This window comes from Nicotiana sylvestris, chromosome 2, assembly GCF_000393655.2.
Source record: "Nicotiana sylvestris chromosome 2, ASM39365v2, whole genome shotgun sequence".
NCBI lineage: Eukaryota > Viridiplantae > Streptophyta > Magnoliopsida > Solanales > Solanaceae > Nicotiana > Nicotiana sylvestris.
Genome location: NC_091058.1, coordinates 96,811,376 through 96,832,358, shown reverse-complemented (window position 1 = coordinate 96,832,358; position 20,983 = coordinate 96,811,376). Strand labels below are relative to the sequence as shown.

The window sequence follows — 20,983 nt, the reverse complement described above, 5'->3', positions numbered from 1 at the left end:
GGTTTCGCGTTTTATATTGTTGTTAGAAGTTTTCTTTAGAATACTAATTCTAGAAATAAAAAAAAAATTGAGGTGGTTTTCCTTTAGGAAATTAATATCTATAACTCAAGATAAAAATTGCTTTTATATTTCCTTTAGTATATTAAGACTAAAATTTAAAAAAAAGAAGAGAATTTTCTTTTAGTACTTCTTTAAAAGTTTTTTTTAAGATATTAATTCCAAAAATCCAAAAAAAAAAAAGATTTTCTTTTGAGGTTCTTCTTTGGGAAATTAATGAAAAATGAATAAAAAAATCTTTTTATTAGATATTTAGGACATTGTACATAGAAGAAAAAAAAACAACATACTTTATCTTTGGTTTATTTTCAGAGTTTCTCCCTTAGGTAATCAAGTTGAAATCCAAAAATATTTTTTATCTTTTTCATTTCTTGTTTCGAAATCTTTCTTCAGGATATCAAGTGAAAATTCAAAATATTTTTCATTGGTTCATTCTTTAGATTTCCTTCAAAAAAAATCAAAAAATATTTCTGTTCTAGGGGTTTTTCCTTAATAATTTCTCATAGAGTATCTGTTCCAAAAAGAAAGAAAAAGAGAAAAAATATATGCTCGAGTTTAGAATAGGTTATAGAACATTAAGTCTAGAAAATTCTAAAAAAGGGATTTGCTTCTTTTATTTCTCTGTTTCTCCTTAGAATAGTCATTAAGGTAAAAAAGAAAAAAAAGAAAGAAAAAAAAGAGAACGTTAGTTTGTTTACTTTGTTCCTGATCTTCCCTAACTACGCAAAGATCTGATTTATGCGGCGTCATGATACGTAGGCAACCTACATAGGGTTCGATCGAATCATTTTTTTATTAAAAGGAAAAAAAAGAAGGAAACAAAAAAATCAAAAATAAAAAAAAAACAATAAAGAGAAAAGGAAAAAAAGAGGATGAAGTTGTGGGACGTGAGAAATGAGAGGAAAGGAAAGAGTGATAATCAGAAAGAAAAAAAGGGAAGGAAAATGAGCAAACCAAGAAGTGCTAGAAAAGAAAAGAAAAGAGGAGATTGAAATGAACAAAATTGGGATGATGCCAAATGACTTTCTGACCCTCGAAGTCATTCTAGAACCGTTAATTGTTGCTAGGTGCATTGCACGCAATGTGATATTTTTAGTTGTTAAATGCCCCAATGCTAACATGATGACCCTATTTTGTTCCTTTTGTTATCTTCATTGAGCAGAAGGTGGTTGGTTTGTGGTTTTTAAGTAACTCATCCATACAACATAAGGTCAAAGAGTAAGGTAGCCATGGCTAGCAAAGATTTGGACACATGGGTTATTGATCCATCTAAGGGAATGGTTGAGTCAGAATTTGAGTTGAAAGAAGAGGTCTTAAGGTTGAAAGGACAGATGACCGAAATATACCAAGCCTGGATTAGTGGGCGTTCTCCACCATCAGTTCCCACTAACTACATTGAAAGCCTTGTCATCATTCCGCCACTGTCACGAGTCCAGGATATCTCCCCACAACCCTTTCACACTCCATCCCCAAGAACCACCTCATATCCTGCTCCTTTTACCGCTCATGTTTTTGTAGCTCATCTTCCTGCTACCTTTCCTCGATCCTCTAGCGAGACTGTGTTCAAAATCGCCGATGCCCAACACTATGCTCCAGAACCAATTTTTAAGGTCTCGGGTCCATACTCTTACGCTCTTCATTTTGAGCCTCCCGATAAGACTGCAAAGCCTGCTAAGACAGTGGAACAAGATGAGATATCCAAAAAGCTGAAAGAGTTTAAGATGCCAAAGTTTAATTTGTATGATGGGCATGGAGATCCAGTAGCCCATCTGAAGGGTTATTGCAGTGAAATGATAAGTGTTTACGGGAAAGATGAATTGGTGATGGCACATTTCAATGAGAGTTTTAGTGGGGAAGCCTTGGAGTGGTTTACTCATCAAGATGTCAGTAAGTAGCATGCATGGGGTGACATGGCTCAAGATTTTGTGCGACACTTTCAGTACAATATAGACATTGTCCCAGACCGCTCCTTCCTATCTCAGATGGAAAAGAAACCCAAGGAAATGTTTAGGGAATTTTGGTTCAGATAAAACGAACAAGTTGCTAGGGACAGTCCTCCCATTGATAGAAAAGATGTTGCTGAGCCCCGCCAACAAAAAGATCCACTGGTCATTCCTGCTAAACGCTTTCAGCCTCAATACTGGCCCCATGAACATCCCCAAACTCCACATAATCCACCCCAGTATTATCCTCCGAACAACGCCCGACCATCTGTCCAACCACTAGGTCACTCCAAAAGGCGAGCACGAGCACCCCAAAAGCTTCACCAGCCTCCACAAAATTTTCAAGTGCCCTATAACCCACATTCAAGCCAAGGGTGTAGAAGGGAACAAAGGCTGAAAGATAATCTTACACCAATAGGAGGGTCCTATGCAAACTTGTTTGAGAGATTAAAGCATTGAGACATGATTACACCTATTCCTCTATATTATATAGACCCACGTGCGAGATGCTTTGACCCTGCTAAAAGGTGTGAATACTATTCCAATGCCTAGGAGCACAATGTTAAAGATTGTCGTGCTTTGAAAAGGGAAATAGAAAGAATGATTCAAGAAGGAATAATTGTGGTCCAAGGCAGTGATACCCCAAGTGTCACACATAATCCTCTACAGGTACATGACAACACACAGATTGTTGGGATGGTTTGCAATGACGAAGGTTTGGTCAAAGGAGCCAATGAGCCACTTGGTGAAGTTAATGATATTGAAATTGGTAGTGGTCTTGGTAATATTGATGTGGAACTCAGTAGCTAAGATGCCGATCTTGGTAATTAGAAAGACTCGCCTTTCTTGGCTAGCCAGGGAGGAGTCTTGGTGGTTCATTTTGTTGTCATTTCAGTTGTCTAGGTTATTTCAGGGTTGTAATCTGGATATTGTCTTATGAGTCAAACCCTTCTATCCTTTTATTTTGCCTAGTTCCTTTAGTCGTAGTAACTCATTTAGTGTTAACTAGGTTTGTTCCAGGGTTGTACCCCAGTTTATTTTACTTGTCTTGTTGTTCAAACCCTTTCACCGTCTGTCTAATGCAATTTTCTGTTTTCTTTTATTTCTAGTCATTTTTTGTTTAGTTCTCTTCTCCTTGTATAGTTCTTTTCATGCTGGCTCTAGTGACATGACATGTACACATAATTCTAGGCTTGGTCTTAAAAGTTAGTTTAATTACGAAGCAATGAAACAATTTTGAAGATGATATGGACATTTGAGGGAAATAAGCACAGATTTGGACATTTTGAGATCACTTAAAGCCCGAACCATGTGAAACTGGGGCAGAAAATTTGGAAAGTTAATAGGATGGCAAAAATTCGTTAAAGGAAAGTGCATCGCGGACAATTTGAAGCAAACAACTTTGAGTTCAATTGCATCTCAAGTTACAAGATAAAGTCAAGAAAGTTTTCTACGAATTGATGGAGAATATCCGTTGTGAAGAGGGAATCACCCAACGAGGGTTCTGTACTTGAAAAGGCACTAAAGAAAAGTGGAGGGCATATCAGTAATATCAATGCCGAAGCCGCAAAAAAAATATTGTGCATGATCTTCAATTTTTCATCCTCAAGTTGCATGTGTTGTACTTGGTCTTTTCAGGGATTGGGAGGCCCTCTTTCAGCTACGCAAATACTTATACCATTCAATACCCTTTTTGAACATGTACTGATTTTTTGACTTCCCCTCTTTTGGAATCAAGTTAGAGTCATACGAAAAAAAAAGTTCATGTCCCCCTAGGTTTATTTTAGAAAGTTCATTCCAGAAGGAAAATTCAAAAAAAAGGAAAAGAAAAATAGAGATAAAGAAAAAAAGAAGAAAAAAGTGTTCTCATGAAAAGTGTAAGAAGAAAATAGAAAAAGGAAAATAGTAACAAAAAGTGTTCTCATGAACTACGTTCGACCTGATTCCTTTTAAGGATACGTAGGCAGCCTTACCGTTTGGTCCCATAAAAAAAAAATTCAAAAGTCCCCAGGCAAAGAAATTGGGGCAGAAGTTGCGGTTTTGTAAAAGATCTGATTCCAAAAGTTGTAATTTTAAACCCATTCAAGTTGTTTTGAGCCTTTATGATATCCTTTTTTTGTAACCCTGTCCAAAAGCCACATTACAGTCCAAAAAAGACCTCCCAGATAATCTTTGAGAATGCCGGGTTAGACATGCCAAGAGTATATGATGTTTTTACCATGGTTAATGCCTTGTCATTTGCAGAATCAGAGGAAATAAGAAGAAAGAAAAATAAGAGAGTCTTATCGGTGAAAACCTTCACAGGCACCATAAGGCGACGATAAGTTGGGAGAAAGAACAAAATGAGAGAGGCTTGATGGTGAAAACACTTCGGGCACTACAAGTCGAATAAGGATTGTGAATCAGATAAGATAATCGGAGCATTGAAGCCAGTTTCACAGCAAAGAGGTACAACAAGAGTTGAACATTAGACTTGCTTGATAGATTATGCCACTTAATCCAAAGGTGCATGTCATGGTCATTAGAGTTGGTATCCACATTTGATAAGTTTCTACTTTGTAGTTTTTCTTGTTAGGAATCATCTCTTTCTATTATCCTTTACTCTGTTCATTTTGTCTTGTTTACCTCCTCTTCCTGAGTGTATTTGGTCAGAACAAGTGAGAACTAACTTCAAAATTTGCTACCAGCTTTCCAATTGCACAAAATGGAGTCTGACCAGCACATCGAGTGGCATAAGTCAGGAAAGAATAGTATGCGCACTGAGTTGGTAACAATCAATGTGCTTTGGGATTCATGTGAAATACAAAAGTTTGGTATATGTCAATTCATGAAAAATGCAACAAATCAAGGATGTTGGGTGAACGGATCAAAGGTATTTTCTGTGATAAGGTTGACAGAGAAAGTGGTTAACCAATGACAAGCAAGGTCTTCCAAGCGGAAATCAAAGTTATCATGGCAAGTGAAGGAGCAATAGACCTCAAGGCCAAGGCCAGTAGTTTAAGTCAGGAAAGAACAACATGCGCACTGAGTGGGTGGCAATTGACGTGCTTTGGGATTCATGTGAAACACAAAGGTTCAATATATGTCAATGCATGAGCACAATGTAACAGATGAATGGTATTGGGTTTGAACGGATCAGAGGTATTTTTCGTGATAACGGTGACAGAGAAAGTGGTCAGTCAATAAACAGGCAAGGTCTTTCGAGTTGAAATCGCAGTTATCATGGGAAGTGAAGGAGCAATCGCCGTCAAATTCAAGGCCGCAAACCAACCACCATGTTTAAACTCACAAATTTTCTTTGATTGAAAGAGGGACAGGAAATTTTGTTTGTTCCGGAGAAACCCTCCGTAAGGAAAGTAGGTGCCAGACAGGCTCGACAGTAAGTTTCCAGTACCCTCATGGATAACGGGATTTAGTAAATTTTGAAACCCTCACAAATGACAAGGTCTGACGAGAGTTCTACTTTTGGGAAGTATAATTTAACATTTAAGTTTTTCACTTTTGATGTGAGACTTGGTTTGAAATTTTCAAGATAAGGTGTTGATACCCAATTTTTTTCTATATATTTTCAATATGTAAAATACCTTCAAAATAGCATATATATGCATATATAAGCATGTCCAAGGTTTTATTATTTTTCCATAATTTTAAAAGGTTTAAATCGATTTATTTTCTTCCTTTTTATCCATAAATCCCCAATAATTATTTCCAAAGTTATTATTTTGATAATTCATCTATCATATTTTTATATTTATGCCAAAATATGTCTAAAGTAATTTTGACAGATTTTTACAATTTCATTTAGCATTTTTTAAAGTTAAATTGCACATAATTGCAAAATTAGCCCTTTTAAGGTTTAATTAGGTTTTATATGCATAAAGTTGGATTATGTATTATAAATTATTTTAGTACCTTAAATTAGTTTTCAGAAACTATTTACTATTTTTTATAATTTAAATAGGGAAAAATGACTATAGCCAAATTTGGCTTTTAATTATAGCCACATCAAGACCCCAATTCCAGCCTAATTAAAACCCATCGTACCCAAACCCAAACCCAATTTTATAATCCGTTCCCCAAACCTTTCAATCCTGACCGTTGATCATAGAGATCAACGGCCACGGTTCACTCTTACCATAATAAATCCCAAACGACCCCCCAAACCCTCTCATTCTTACAATTTATCGCCCTTGAATCCCCTCTCCTCTCCAACTCTCTCTGAAACCTAAAGCTAACCCTAGATGCCGCCACCCAAACTAACCCTAATCCCTTCGATCCTCACTCAATCCATGGACTCCCATGGCTATTTGACACGTATACTTGTCTCCTACGTCTCCTGGTTGCCCGTTTTTGTGATTTCGTGGAAAGATCTTGAAGAGATCTAGTCCAGATCTTGTTCAACTTCTATCCATGGTCTTTTACGCTACTTTCCGGCCATCCATGGCTGTTCGAGTAAGATTCATGGCCTTTTCGGCTAAAACCAGTAACGATCTAATGTTCTCTCATCTTCTTTGGGTTCTCTGAAACCCTAACTCTTGAGATTTTTCACTTTTCTTTAGATCTGTCTTCGATCTAGGCGTATCCATGGGTTTTAACCGATCTTTTCTTCGTCTCTATTATTTTCTGAAAGAACCTAGCTATAAATCCTCCGATCTTTTTAGATCAGTGATGGATCTATGGGTTTCTTAAGGTTTTCACTTGTTTTCCTGAAAATGTTTCTCCGATTTTAAACGGTTTCTTCATTTTCCAAACTAAGATTTCAAAACCTTTTTTGCAAAAATGATTTCTTTTTTATTCTAGCAGTTATTTTGATTTTTAGCATGTTTAAACATTACCTGAGTCTTTTCTTTCTGCTCAATTCATTTTTGTCAAGAAACCCTAATACTTCTGGGTTCGATTCAAAGTTTGAATTTGTTTGTGGTGTGTTTGCATGACTATCATGATTATTCTGGGCTTTATGTGTGTTCTATATGCTCTTGTGCTTCCTATTTTAAGTTGTTCTTAAGGTTTCTTTGATTTTGTCCAAACCCGTGTTATTTATGGGTCCAAGCATTTGTTTTATTGATCGTTCACATAATTTATGTTTATTCTGTGTAATCTCCTTAAACCTACGTTTTTGATTTTGTGTATTTCCCTTGTAATTCTGTACTAATTTTTCGAAATTGCTTCCTTACTTTTGTGATACTTTCCTTAGTTAGTACCGATTCGTTGTGATTTTCAATCTCATTCGTGATTCTCTGAACTAATTTTCAGAATAAAATTGTACTCTACCTTGTTTATGTGCACGAATATGTTGTTAATCAGCATGTACTTTCCTTATGTTGAAACTATTCTGTACTTAGTCCTTATTACATGGTACATGCTTTTACTATTACTATTATGGTAAAATCAGTCTTACAAGCAATTCTTTTCCTTATTTGATACAACTTGTACCCGTTTGAACCATGGCTCCCTAATTGAAGGAAGTCCGAGTCTTTAATTGATTCTGATTTGTATTATTTCTATAATTATGCTAAGTCAGTACTTATTACCTTATTTTCCTACATGTTTTCAAAAACTATAAATACTCTACCCTCTTTTGCTTAAACATACAAACAATTAGTTCAGAACACACATACACACTCAAACTCTCTCTTCTTTCCCTACTACTTGTGCTACTGCTTGTCTAGCCGGCTGAAAGCCAAGGCTAGACTGTGGAATCCTACTTGCTTTACTTTTCAGCACTTTGCTTCCTTAACTGGTATGTCCTAATTTAATTTTAAAGCCTCAACAACAACATGCTTCTCTTATTGTTTCAGTTTCTCTCATTTCTAGTCTATTTCTACTTGTGGTTCTGTTGTGATACCTGTAGTTGAGTTACATCACTAGCATGCTATTATGTCTCCCCTTCCCTTTAAATTAATGCATTCCCTTATGTGTGTTTCAAAGCATGCCTTGTCAATCACTTACTGTGTACTTACCATCTTATGAATCCCAAATCCCTATCCCTTCCATGTGTTTATGTTCTTTCTAACTAATTTGTGATTATGCCAGTATCAACTATTGCTGAGCATATCCAAACCTGTCCTAAGACCCTTGATGGTGTTATGTGTTTACAATCAAATGTCTGTGTATCCCCAAATCCCTTGACCCCCTATGTGACTACTGATTCTGTGTGTGATCCCATCTTAAGGTGTTTGAGTTTGGTTCACTACTACAACTGCTTTCAATTATCTCTGTTACTGATTGCTTTCAAAATGTACTTGTCCGTCCAGTTTTTAAGCAAACTCCTTTCAAACATGTGTTCTGCACTTTCACTATACTCTTAGAATACTAGGTTTTGCCCCTTTTGTGTGAGCTTTGCCTTAGGACCCTTGAGCTCCCTCTAAACTTGGACACATGAAAGTTGGCCTTTCCACACTGCACTTACTTTATCTTGGCTATGAAATCTGGGTGTGAGCACTGCCCGGGATCCCTTGAGGTCCTTAGGGAACTCTGACACACCTAGATATGAGGGAAGGCTATGAACAATCTTGGCACTTGAGATTATTGATTATATAACTCAAAGAGGAAGTCCTAATCAGGCTTCCTATAGTATGACTTCTTATTTCCATTATGTAATTCATTTCAATGTTGGTCTGTAATAACTTGTTGTAAACAAGTATTGGGGTTGGCCAGTGAAAAAGGATGGGGTAAATATGTATGCTATAGTTGTTAAGGGTAGAAAACATGTTATTAGGTTTATGTTCCTAATTGCGCAATATAAACCATGCCTAGGATTCATACATGCATTAGAAATCATGCCCTTAGGTCTCATGTTTATTATTTCAGCATGTGCACCCTTACAAAATCATGTGTTAAAATCTACTAATAATTAGCACTTTACTATTACGTTCTACGCTGCCATGTGCATTTAGAAATCCTGCTCTTAGGAAATTTTGCAATCCTGCCATGCGCATTTAGAAATCCTGCTCTAAGAATTCTACATCATGAGTTTTATACATGCATCATAGATACCATGTTTTAGGATCTTAGTCGTACTTGCATTCACACTTAGTGTAACCTGTTGATTATAAAAGAGGTAAGAACAACTTCACACTTAATTATCCTATTTAATATAACTAGTAATAACCTCTGCATTCGTATCGACTAGAACAACATGCTCCTAGGGTAAAATAATTTCCAAACTGTCTTAATAATTCTGAATAACTACTGCATATTGTTTTATGCCTAGGCAAGCCTTAGGTAATAACTTAAATAAAATTAGAATCGCCGTTCTTTAATTATCAACTGTTAAAATCAGTAGGCAAACCTGATTTGGACTTCTTTTCTGAGTCATGTAATAAATCTGGTTCTGCTGTTATCACTTAGATACCATGCTTTAGAATTTAAATATGGACTTTAATTGTGTATGAGTCATGCTATCTATGTGCATTATTTGTGGAGGTGTATCTAAGCCTTCTACTTGTTTCTGTGTTTTCCCCCTTAAATGTAGTCCTACTTGTTTTGTATGTCGCCTTAGTATTTTTGCCTTTAAACCTGAGGGTCTGCCTAGATACTCTTTCTTATAAGATACGAATCCTAAATTTCTCCTGGACTGATAGGAAGGGATGGGTAACAACATGCAATAAGAGTCGAGACCAACTCTCGCTTTAATTACCTTCACGGGTGGGAAAGGGTAGATATGGATATGATGACCGGTGCACTAATACCACGTGTAGCCCCTCTTCTGAGGAGTGTCATACCGGGTATTGCATTTATGTGATCCATATTACCAACAAACCTAGGACACCCCCTTTACATTCATAAGCTTGCTTAGATTGTAACTCTTTTCAAAATTTCGCTTTTCACTAATTGTTTTCAAACACTTGTGTATTTAAACTTAAATCCCCTACTATTTGAGCCATACTTGTTTATTTTCTACTTGTACAAATTCACAAAAACTGTCTGGCCGGGAACCACACTAGTGGATCCTGAGGGGTTCCTAACACCATCCCCTTAGGATAATTTCAAGCCCTTACCCTATCTCTGGTTACCAAACGTAGCTATAAATGAACCCTATAAGTGCCCTAACGCACCTTAAAGGTCGCTAGGTAACAGTTCTTTAAAAAATGCAAACCCCCTTTCCCAAAAGGAAAGAGTTGTCCCATAACCCAAAATGTCACGAACCCAATTTCTGCGAGAAAGGGAAGAAAAAGGGGGCGCGACATAAGGGAATTTAGCTTAGAACTTAATTTGATAACAAGAGTCGGTTAACACTCACAGATGTTCCCGGTACCAAACTGGGGCAGAAAAGTTTCTTCTATTTTGTCTGTTTTGTTGTAATCAGGTGCCCACCTGGAGAACAAGGGAAGGTAGCTCAAGTTTCGAAGGAGGACAATTCAAGTTCAGCAATCAGGCACCCACCTGGAGAATAAGGGAAGACAGTTCAAGTTTCAGGGAAAAGCAGTTCGAGTTTCAGCAATCAAGCGCCCACCTGGAGAATAAGGTAAGACAGTTCAAGTTTCAAGGGAAAGCAGTTTCAAAGGAAAGCGGTTCAAGTTCAGCAATCAGGCGCCCACCTGGAGAACAAGGGAAAGCAGCTCAAGTTTCTGGGAAAAGTTGTTCAAGTTCAGCAATCAGGCGCCCACCTGGAGAATAAGGGAAAATAGCTCAAGTTTCAAAGGAAGACAGTTCAAGTTTAGCAATCAAGCGCCCACCTGGAGAACAAGGGAAAACAACTCAAGTTTCAGGGAAAAGCAGTTCGAGTTTCAGCAGTCAAGTGCCCACCTGGAGAACAAGGGAAAATAACTCAAGTTTTGAAGGAAGACAGTTCAAGTTCAACAATCAGGCGACCACCTGGAGAACAAGGGAAATCAGCTTAAGTTTAAAGGAAAGCAGTTCAAGTTTCAGCAATCGGGCGCCCACCTGGAGAACAAGGGAAAACGGTTCAAGTTTCAAAGGAAGACAGTTCAAGTTTTGGAAATCAAGCACCCACCTGGAAAACAAGGGAATTCACTTCAGAATGCGATTCAAGTCAGCAACAAAAGAAGCTCGCAGAAAGAATGCGGGCCAATAGTCCGAGATGACCAACAAAAGTAGTCTCAATCCAGAATATAAAAAAAGAGGGGAAAAAGAAAAAGAAGGGAAAAAGAAAAAAAGAGAAGTGAATCCAAAATACAGAAGCAGAGAAAGATGTGAACTGCTCAAGATGTGGTTGAAGTCACAAGCACCACATGTCTGATCTTGATCCGAAAAGCTAAAGAAGAGTGAGCTAGCACGTGCAGCTAACAAGCGCCAAGGTTTAAATCTAGAGTCTGCATGAAGAGCCATTCAACACTCAAGATCAAGCTTCAGAAGACTTATAGATAGGAATCTTGTAACTCATAGTTGACATGTTTAGCTAGTCTTTCTCATTTTTGATTTTTGATGTAATAACAGGATCGCGGACCGGAACCTCGATGGAACAGCACCTCGACTGGCTCTCCACCTCGGTATACTCCATCATCTCACTCACTTCTGAACTACACGTGGCCTGATTCCTTTATAGCCAAGGATATGTAGGCAGCTCAGAAACCAGGGCTCGGTCACATTGTCATTTCTTTTAGCTTTTGGACTAAATAAGGGTCGGGTAAAAAAACACGTCTAGTCGTTCTTTGTCTGAAAATACTTCATATTTCCAGTCAAAGAGGGGCAGCTGTAGACATGTGATTTTTGACCCTCCCCAAGACTTTTCACATTTTAGCATAAAATATTTACTTTATGCCTAATATTGATATTTCAATTAATTTTGACTCTTTTACTTTGTTTTATCAAAAAAAAGAAAAATATAAAATATTTCTTCTTTTTACTTGTTTTTAGTTTATCTACCTTTCGTAAAACCAAAAATACAAAAAATAGTACCTTATTTTTTTAATCTTAATATGATATTTGAAAATGCAAAAAAATAGGTTTGTTTTAACGATTAGTCTTATCTTAATAGTTGCTTTACTTAAGTAGGATTAATTGGTTAATGAGGTAGTATTTTTAGTCTTGTTCACCGAGAAAGAATAAATTTGGGCTCAAACAACCCTTTTTTAGGCCTAATTTTTGAACCTAGCCTATAATAACCCAAGCCCAATACCCCTAAAACCCTAGACTTAGACTATAAAAATTCCTAGACCTAACGCCTAAGGGGGACGGAGACACACATACAATCAACCATTTTTTTAGATTTGGGACACACAACCATCGTCTTCCTCACTAAAAACCCCCAAAGGACCCTTAAACACAATGAAGCAACATCTCCAGCCATCTATACATCAAAAACCAAATCGTCCCTCACCATTCCGGCCTTCAATCGTCGACCAGAACACCTTCTTCATTACCTAGACTAGCCGATGACTCCCCCGCTCTAATGCAAGGCGACGATCCTCAGCCCAAAATGCCGGCGACCACCTTATTCTCTCATCTTTGTCACCCTCTCAACAATGTAACATACAAACACAACGAGAAAAGTGAGGAAGTTGCACAACAACATTACAACAGAAATAACGCAACCATCGTCTCCATTTTCTGCCGTCCAAAATAGCCATGAGGGCTACTCTTTTCCCTCCATGAATGCCACCTGAAACCTCCACCAAACAACCTCGAGTCTGTCCCGAAACGCAGTTGAAATCTGCCGCAACAGCCCCCAAAATGCCACCACAGATTCGAGTTCGAGCCGACGAGCTTTCCGGTATCGATTCGAGTTTTCGTTCACAGTCGTTGCATTTTCAGTACGAAACAGTGAAACAATCACGATCAAATTCTATTTTGAGGTTCATTTCATTTCCCTTTACATAGTTGTTTGAAATTTTTTAAATGAGTTTCATGCTTACCTTTGTTTGATAGGCTTTAATCGTTCTATTTATTAGTATTGCTGGTTTGATTTATTTTATTTTGTTTGAAATCAGTTTAAAATCTCTAAGAATGTTGATTGCTAATTTATGAATTGCTTATTGTATAGTGAAGTTATAGTAGGAAAAGCAATGATAAATGGTCGTGGGGTTTGGGAATTAAAAGTGAAAACTGTTTTATTAACTTGACCATTAGGAGCATGATTAGGCCGTCAGCACCCAGGTAGGCGAACCTTTAGCCGCGCGTTTTGAATTTATTATCGTGATTATGGACACGTTCGCATGACATGATTACAATTTCTAAAATGTATATTCGTAGTTTGCTCTAGGTGCGACTAATCTACCATCGTATTGCGTACACGTTCGCGTGACATAATTACGATTTTTAAAAACAAATCGGAGTATGCGTGCGTGCAACTTCAATCGAATTTCTTACTAATAATAAGGCGTTATTAATTGTGGACACGTTCGTGTGACATGATTTTTGAAACGCCAAACGAAATGAGTACACGTACGCGTGACTCGCTTTAAGATAATTCCTTAAGTACGAATAAATCAAGATAAAAAGCGGTTAAGGGGGGATGCACATAGGTTCTAAAATGAGTAATTGAGCAATTTTAATAAGTCAAGTATAATCAAAGCGACCGTGCTAGAATCATAGAACTCGGGAATGCCTAACACCTTCTCCCGGGTTAACAGAATTCCTTATCCAGATTTCTGTGTTCGCAGACCATAAATAGAGTCAAATTTCCTCGATTCGAGATTTTAAACCGGTGACTTGGGATACCATAAATTATCCCAAGGGGCGACTCTAATTATTAAATAAATAATCTAGTTTCAATTGTCACTTAAATTGGAAAAAACTCTCTTATATACCCTTCCGGGGGTAGTAAAAAAAAAGGTGCAGCGTCACCTATGAATGGGTGTCATGAGGTTTGGCAAGAAAGGCAAACTTAGCCCACGGTATAATGGGCCTTATAGGATCATTCAGAGAGTGGGACAAGTAGCCTATGAGTTAGAATTGCCCTCGGAATTGTAGTCTGTCCATCCGGTCTTTCACGTATCTATGTTACGAAAGTGCATTGGCAATCCTACCCGAGTGGTGCCCATGAATGATATACAGATTACAGAAGACTTATCATACGAGGAAGTTTCGGTTGCCATCCTAAACCGACAAATCCGCAAGCTACGGAATAAGGAGGTAGCCTCTGTGAAAGTACTTTAGAGGAACAACAATGTGGAATAAATGACCTGGGTGGCCGAGGAAAACATAAAGTCTAGATATCCCTACTTATTTCCTCCTCCAGAAAAGGGTCCGACTGAGATGCCATAATCATAAGGTACGTGTACAAATTCTTTTATTGGCTATTGTCGTTGGTCGTGTGAGGCCATGATCGTTATTCATAATTGTGGTCCTGTGTGGCGTTGGGTTATTAAGCTTCTACGGGGAGAGTTGGTAGTGGTGTTGTTACAAAGGCGACCCTACCAAAGTTATACAGATCACGGGGAGTTGAACATTCTAGGACGAATGTTTTTAAGGGGGGAAGGATGTTGCATCTCACATTTTCGTATGTTAAAATTTCGTTTTCAGTTAACCGACATGGACTCGGGGACGAGATCATCTTGACGTTAATATATTTACACTATTTGTAACAAGCGATAAATAAGTGTTATGAAGGATAAAAGGGTACACGGATTAAAGAAAAGGAGTTTCGTTGAAAGTGATCAATTTGGAATAAAATATGGGTCGAGCCTTAATACCCGATAATTATGAACTAGTACCATGCAAGGTACCATATGACCACGATGGTATAATGTATAAAGTATATTAAAAATAAGTTGAATTTTATGTAATTTGTGGTAATTTTTAAATTATGCGGGTAATTGGTTAACTACCGGATAATGGGACATTACCCAATTAACTAATAAGTGGATAAAAATTTATAAATTATTCCCCCAAACACGTGGCAAGAATCCACCAAGTTAAGAAGTGACTAAGAAGTCACTTATGCCTAGGTGGCAACCTAGGCATAAATGAGAAATGATGACTAACTAAGTTATCTGCTAAGATTCAATATGAATCAAATGAATCCAATGTTATTCTTTCAAAACTTAAAAGAACCCAAAAAAATGTTTTCCTCTCAAGGTTTCAAGGAAACCAAAAACGTTACTATCCTAAAGTAAAGTAATATCCATCCTTTTTGGTTTGAATGTTTCAAAGATAGAGGCTTAAAAATTCGTTCAAGAGTTCCTACGAAGCAGAAGAAAATTTCATTTAAGAGTTTTAACGAAGTAGAAGAAAATTTCATTCAAGAGTTTCAAAAAAAAGCAGAAGCTTAATCCGATTTTTGTAGTTCTAAGGAATATTACACGGAGTTTTCCCTGCTCTAGGTATGTTAAGGCCATCCCTTCTTTCTTTTGGCGTGGTCCAAAATATACTGAAGAAACGAGCAAACGCATAGTTTCTATAAATTACTCTATTCATAGAGATATTAGGGGTGTCTATATTCTTGATTCCCGATGAGAATTTTTATTATCTTCTGTTCATGGGTCTCAGAATAATACGCAGTTGAAAAAGTTTATCCGGAAGGAATATTGAGATTATTACATATTTTTTATGCATTTCATTCATTTATACATGTGCATTGACCCATGACCAGATAATGTTATATACGCGTATATATGTAAATATGTGTATATGGGATATAGGAAAAGGTTACGGCGTTATATACGCATCACCACCTGATCAGTTGGTATATATTGATAATGTTGCCCACAGTGGCCGAGATGATATGATGGAATGCCCTTAGTGGCTTGATGATATTATGTGTACCCATACCTATGCATGACATGACATTTATACACACGGGCATGACATTATAAATATTTCAGAATTTACAAAGTTATTTAGATTTACAGATGGATTTCTTTATTCCATGTTTCGTCTATGTCATTTACGTACTAATTTTCACGCCTTACATACTCAGTACATTTTTCGTACTGACGCCCTATTTCACTGGGCCTGCGTTTCATGCCCGCAGGTGCAGGTAGGCAAGCTGACGATCCCCCTTCTTAGGATCCTCGATCAGCGAGATTTGATGTGCTCCACTTAATCTAGAGCTGCTTTGATTTTGGTACGATATATATATATATATATATATATATATATATATATATATGGGCATGTCATGGCTCAGTCCCATCTTTGTACAGTTATGTTCTTATTAGAGGTTTGTAGACCGTATGCCTAGTTGGATTGTATATGGCCTTGTCGACTTTCAGTTTTGGATGTATAGTTGTATATAGCAGCCTTGCAGGCTCGCCCACTGTATTCTGCCTGTATACGTACATATGCCTTGAAGGCAAGTTTCCTTATATTATTTTCGTAATTCAGCAGATATTATTTAGGTTCATATATTAGATGCATGCTTAGGGGTGTTTGACAGGTCCCATCGGTTTGGGTCGTGACAGGCTTAGTCTCATGCAAAGAGAGGGCAATGCTTAGACTTATGCAAATGAGAGGCAAGGCTTAGCCTCATGCAAAATTTGAGACAGGGCTTAGTCACATGCAAAGATAAGACAATGCTTAGCCTTATGTAGGTATGGAGGCAGGGCTTAGCTTCATGCAAGGATCAAGACAGAGCTTAGTCTCGTGCAATGGACAAATAGCAAATAGGAGCAGAATATTTCTTAGCTGGAGATATATTTACGTTTGGCAGCCTGATTGTTATGAAGGAATGATTTTAAGGCGCACACACTTGTGGTTCTTCCTTGCCCCTGCATTCAATGAAAAATCATGAGTTTTGTGGGGGAGGTTGGTTCGTGCCTTTGTCTGCTTGCTTTGCTTTGCTCTGGAGACCCTGTTCGAGTTACCCTAGGTAACACTTGACTGCCATAGAAATAAAGTTTTCGAAAAAATATGCACTTATTAATGAAATAGAATCATTTTGGAAAACATAGTGGTATATAGTATCAAGTAAATTAGATGAACTAATGATTGTGACACTTTTAGAGACATTGCAGCTTCTTTGCATTAGAATTTTGAGGGTCCTCCTCAAAATTCTGCCCCAGTTTAGTAAGTAATCCTTCGGCCGTTCTGCATGTGACGAAGTTTGTTGGATCTGCTCGGAATTTTGAGAATCTTTCTCAAAATTCTGCCCCAGTTATTTTACCGATTTTCTGACTATCTTACACATGATGACGTCGGCTGGACTTGCTCCGAAATTTTGAGGGTCCACCTCAAAATTCTGCCACAATTTCTGGTTTTGGAAAAATGAAGATTTTATTAAGATGTGACTAAACCCATAAGGCTTCCTACGTATCCCCTCTTAAACAGGAATCAGGCCAAGCGTAGTTCAGTTACATCAAATGAAGAAATGTAAACAATCTAAACATAATATCTCTTGATTGCGTCTGAATTGATAGGTTTTGGCCAGACTTCTCTGTCCATATCTTCAAGTATGAGTGCTTCTCCTATTAGTACCCTATGAACTATGTGAGGACCTTGCCAGTTAGGTAAAAATTTCCCTTTAGCTTTATCTTGATGTGGGAAGATTCGCTTCAGCACCAGCTGCCACGGTATGAATTGTCTTGGTTTGACCCTTTTATTGAAAGCTCTGGACATTTTGTTCTGATAAAGCTGACCATGACACACTGCATTCATTCTTTTTCTATCTATGAGGGCTAATTGCTCATAGCGGCTCCTTATCCATTATGCATTACTGAGTTCGGCTTCTTGTGTGACCCTTAAAGAAGGAATTTCTACCTCGGCGGGAATGACAGCTTCGGTACCGTAAACTAGCAAATAGGGAGTTGCCCAGTTAATGTGCGGACGTTGGTACGGTATCCCAATAAGGCGAATGGTAACTTCTCGTGCCATTGCTTGTGATTTTCTACCATTTTTCTTAGTATCTTTTTGATGTACTTGTTAGCAGCTTCCATGGCTCCGTTCATTTGAGGCCTGTATGCTGTGGAATTTTTGTGCTTTCTTTTGAAAGTTTCACACATGGCTTTCACCATATCACTGTTGAGATGGGCGGAATTATCAGTGAGCGAGAACCCCGAATCGACAAATAATACGATCCCTGGCAAAATATGCGACGACTTTCTTGGTTACAGCTTTGTAAGATACAGCCTCTACCCATTTTGTAAATTAATCGATGGCCACTAAAATGAAACTGCGCCCGTTTGAGGCAGTGGGCTCGATCGGACCGACGACATCCATTCTCCAAGCGGCAAAAGGCCAAGGTGCACTTGTTGCATTGAGCTCATTTGGTGGTACTCTTATCATGTTTGCATGTATCCGGCATTGATGGCATTTCTGGACATGCCATATGCAATCTGTTTCCATAGTCATCCAAAAATATCCAGCTCTAACTATTTTCTTAGCTAGAACAAAATCGTTCATATGTGATCTGCAGGTTTTGGCATGTATTTCCTCGAACGATTTGGAAGCTTCTTTGGCGTAAACACACCTTAATAGTCCTAGATTAGGTGTTCTCCTATATAGAATTCCTCCGCTTTGGAAGAAATGATTGGACAACCTATGCAGTGTGCATTTCTGAGTGTGATTCGCCTGCTCTGGGTAGTCTCCTTTCGCCAAGTATTCCTTGATGTCGTGGAACCACGGGTTTCCGTCCGTTTCTTCTTCAACGTGAGCACAATAAGCTAGCTGACTATGAATCCTTACTGGAATGAGATCGATGAAATAATTATCTGGATGTTGTATCATGGATGACAAAGTAGCCAGTGCGTCTGCGAACTTGTTTTGGATTCTTGGAACATGTTTGAATTCTATCTTTGTGAACCCCTTCATTAGTTCTTGCACATAGTACAGAAATGGTAGTATCTTAGTGTCTTTCGTTGCCCATTCTCCTTGAACTTGATGTACCAGAAGATGCGAATCACCAATTACCAACAACTCTTGTATATGCATGTCGATGGACAAATTGAGCCCCATAATGCAAGCCTCATATTCTGCCATGTTGTTAGTGCATGGGAACCAAAGCTTTGCGGATACCTGGATAATGTTGACCAATCTCTGACATCAAAATCACTCCAATTCCCATTCCTTTGAAGTTTGTAGCTCCGTCAAAAAAATTCCCCAACTGTCGTAAGCTTCAGCAATGTCCTCTCCTACGAATGACACTTCTTCGTCAGGAAAATACGTTTTTAGTGGTTCTTACTCTCTTCCTACAGGATTTTCAGCAAAATGGTCTGCCAACGCTTGTCCTTTGACTGCCTTCTGAGTTACATAGATGATATCGAATTCACTCAGCAATATTTGCCACTTGGCTAACTTCCCAGTGGGCATATGCTTCTGAAAGATGTACTTCAGAGGATCCATCCTTGATATGAGGTATGTGTTATAGGCACAAAAGTAATGCCTCAATTTCTGAGCTGTCCACGTCAAAGCACAACAAGTGCGTTCTAGTAGAGAGTACCGTGCTTCATAAGGTGTGAACTTCTTACTCAAGTAATATATGGCTTGCTCTTTTCTTCCTGTCTCGTCATGTTGTCCCAAAACACAACCGAAAGCCCCATCTAGTACGGACAAAAAGAGTAGCAAAGGTCTCTCAGGTTCTGGCGGGACTAGGACTGATGGCATAGACATATATTCCTTAATTTTGTCAAAAGCCTTTGACAATCTTCAGTCCAACTAGTTTCAGCATCCTTCCTCAACATTTTGAAGAGGGGTTCACATATTACTGTGGACTGTGCTATGAAGTGGCTAATGTAATTGAGGCATCCCAGGAAGCTCAATCACATCCTTCTTGTTCTTCTGTGGCGGTAACTCTTGGATAACTTTAACCTTTGACGTGTCTAACTCGATTCCTCGGAGGTTGACGGTGAATCCCAACAATTTTTCGGCAAGAACCCTGAATGCACATTTTGCGGGGTTCAGTTTTAGATTGTACCTCCGTAGATTGCCAAAAAACTTCCTCAAGTCTGCTATGTGATTTGTGGCCCCTCTTGGATTTGATGATGACGTCGTCAACATATACCTCTATTTCCTTATGTATCATATCATGGAAGATGGTCGTCATGGCCCTTATATAGGTGGCCTCAACATTCTTCAGACCGAATGGCATTATTTTGTAGTAGTACACCCCCCTATGGTGTAATGAAAGATCTTTTCTATGCGTCTTCTTCGTCCATCCAAATCTGATGATAACCTACGAAGATCTACAAAGGATTGGAGTTCATGCTTGGCGCAATTGTCGATCAGAATGTGTATATTTGGCAATGGGAAATCATCTTTGGGACTCGCTCTATTTAAATCCCGATAGTTAACACACACCCTGACTTTCCCATCTTTTTTAGGAACCGGTATGACGTTGTCTAACCAGGTTGGGTACTCAACTACCCTGAGGATTTTGGCTTTGATCTGCTTAGTGACTTCTTCCTTGATTTTTAGGCTCATGTCTGGTTTGAACTTTCTAAGTTTCTGCTTTACCGGCGGACACATTGGATTGGTAGGTAACTTATGAGCCAGTATGGATGTGCTCAGGCCGGTCATGTCATCATATGACCATACGAATATATCCTTATATTCTTTCAGGAAACGAGTGTATTCTTTCTTTTTTGATGATGATAGGTGAATACTTATGCGAGTCTCTTTGATGGTTTCAGAATCTCCCAAATTGATTGCCTCAGGTTCGTCTAGGTTGGACTTAGATTTGTTCTCAAAATTCTCAAATTCTATGATAACTTTCTCAGGTATTTCATCCTCTTCTTCCGAGTCACTATCTTTATGTTGTGTTGTCTCATTACATGTCATAGTCGTTGGTTCATCTAGGTAAGAAATAGTAATATTGTAGAGGAAAAATGTAAAAGATAATAATAAATACTAAAATAACAATGTAGTAATTAAATTTCGAAAAACATCAAAATAGGTACGGTTCGATGACTCGAGCAATTATTTCGAAACAAAAGCGTCTTTAAACAAAATACTGGAAATATCTTAAATGCTTAAATTGGCTTTTTAAAAAAATAGGTCATGCTAATTGCCAAGCTACCCAGGAACTCGACGGGCCCAGGATGGTGCGGTAGTCCAATTCTTGAGAACAACTCCCTTCTCCACGGTCTGAATGGTAAGGCCTTCTCCCTCCTCCTTCTCAACTATCACATTGCAATCTATATCCTCGT

The 20,983-nt window shown here is 38.1% G+C and overlaps 1 protein-coding gene across 1 annotated transcript; it reads right to left on the bottom strand.

Moving 5' to 3' along the window:
• Positions 1–17,987: 17,987 nt before the first annotated feature.
• Positions 17,988–19,181, bottom strand: LOC138885287 (uncharacterized). Its single transcript, XM_070166220.1, has 2 exons — positions 19,032–19,181; positions 17,988–18,854 (listed from the first exon to the last, which is right to left on the bottom strand). Exons 1-2 carry the CDS (start codon positions 19,179–19,181, stop codon positions 17,988–17,990), a joined length of 1,017 nt encoding a protein of 338 aa, XP_070022321.1.
• Between the last annotated feature and the right edge of the window lie 1,802 nt (positions 19,182–20,983).